The sequence below is a fragment of the Onychostruthus taczanowskii genome, unplaced genomic scaffold, assembly GCF_017590055.1.
Source record: "Onychostruthus taczanowskii isolate IOZ18803 unplaced genomic scaffold, ASM1759005v1 scaffold915, whole genome shotgun sequence".
Classification (NCBI taxonomy): domain Eukaryota; kingdom Metazoa; phylum Chordata; class Aves; order Passeriformes; family Passeridae; genus Onychostruthus; species Onychostruthus taczanowskii.
In genome coordinates this window covers 4,486-5,212 of record NW_024507159.1, presented here as the reverse complement: position 1 = coordinate 5,212, position 727 = coordinate 4,486, and the positions used below count along the sequence as shown (strand labels likewise).

The 727-nt window shown below is 65.2% G+C and overlaps 1 protein-coding gene across 1 annotated transcript in view; it reads left to right on the top strand.

The window, feature by feature from the left end:
• Positions 1–201: 201 nt before the first annotated feature.
• The window catches only part of LOC121347748 (protein phosphatase 1 regulatory subunit 14B-like), a 4,835-nt gene continuing 4,309 nt past the window's right edge, over positions 202–727 (top strand). The window contains exon 1 of the mRNA XM_041426617.1: positions 202–405. Within this exon, the coding sequence (XP_041282551.1) occupies positions 202–405 (204 nt within the window). The remainder of the gene's footprint in view (positions 406–727) is intronic.

Sequence of the window (727 nt, the reverse complement as noted above, 5' to 3'; positions counted from 1 at the left end):
TAATTTGGGAGGGATTTTTGGAGTGATTTCGGGGTGATTTTTGGGGTAATTGTTGGGGAATTTCAGGGTGGTTTTGCGGTGATTTTTGGGGTGGTTTCGGGGTAATTTCGCGGTAATTTTTGGGCAATTTGGGGGTGATTTTGGAGTAATTTGGGGTAATTTTGGGGTGATTTGGGGTAGTCTCTCACCTCCTCCCAGCGGATGAATTTGCTGCGGACGGGACCGGGACCGGACCGGGAACAGAACCGGGACCGGGGGCAGAACCGGGAGCAGAACCCGGGACAGATCCCGACCCCGACCCCGACCCCGACCCCGACCCCGAACCCGGACCCGAACCCGGACCCGAACCCGGACCCGGACCCGGACCCGAACCCGGACCCGGGAGCGGCGCCGCCATCGCGGACCGCGACGGGGGCGTGGCCAAGGGAGGGGCGTGGCCCGGACCGCGGATATTAATCCAGAGGAGGGGCGTGGTCTAAATGGGCGTGTCCGAATGGGGCGTGGCCACCGAGCTTCAACTGAACCGGAAATGGGCGTAGCCTAAACTGGGTGCGACCAACAAGGGGGCGTGGTTGTTGCCATAAGTGGGCGTGGCCAACCGACAGCGGGGGCGCTGCCGGGGGAGCCACCAAGGGGCGTGGCCTCAGCGGGGCGTGGCCAGGACACAAAGGCGGCGGAAGCGGCGGCGCGCGCGGGGTGGGCGTGGCCCCGCCGCCGAGGGGGGCGT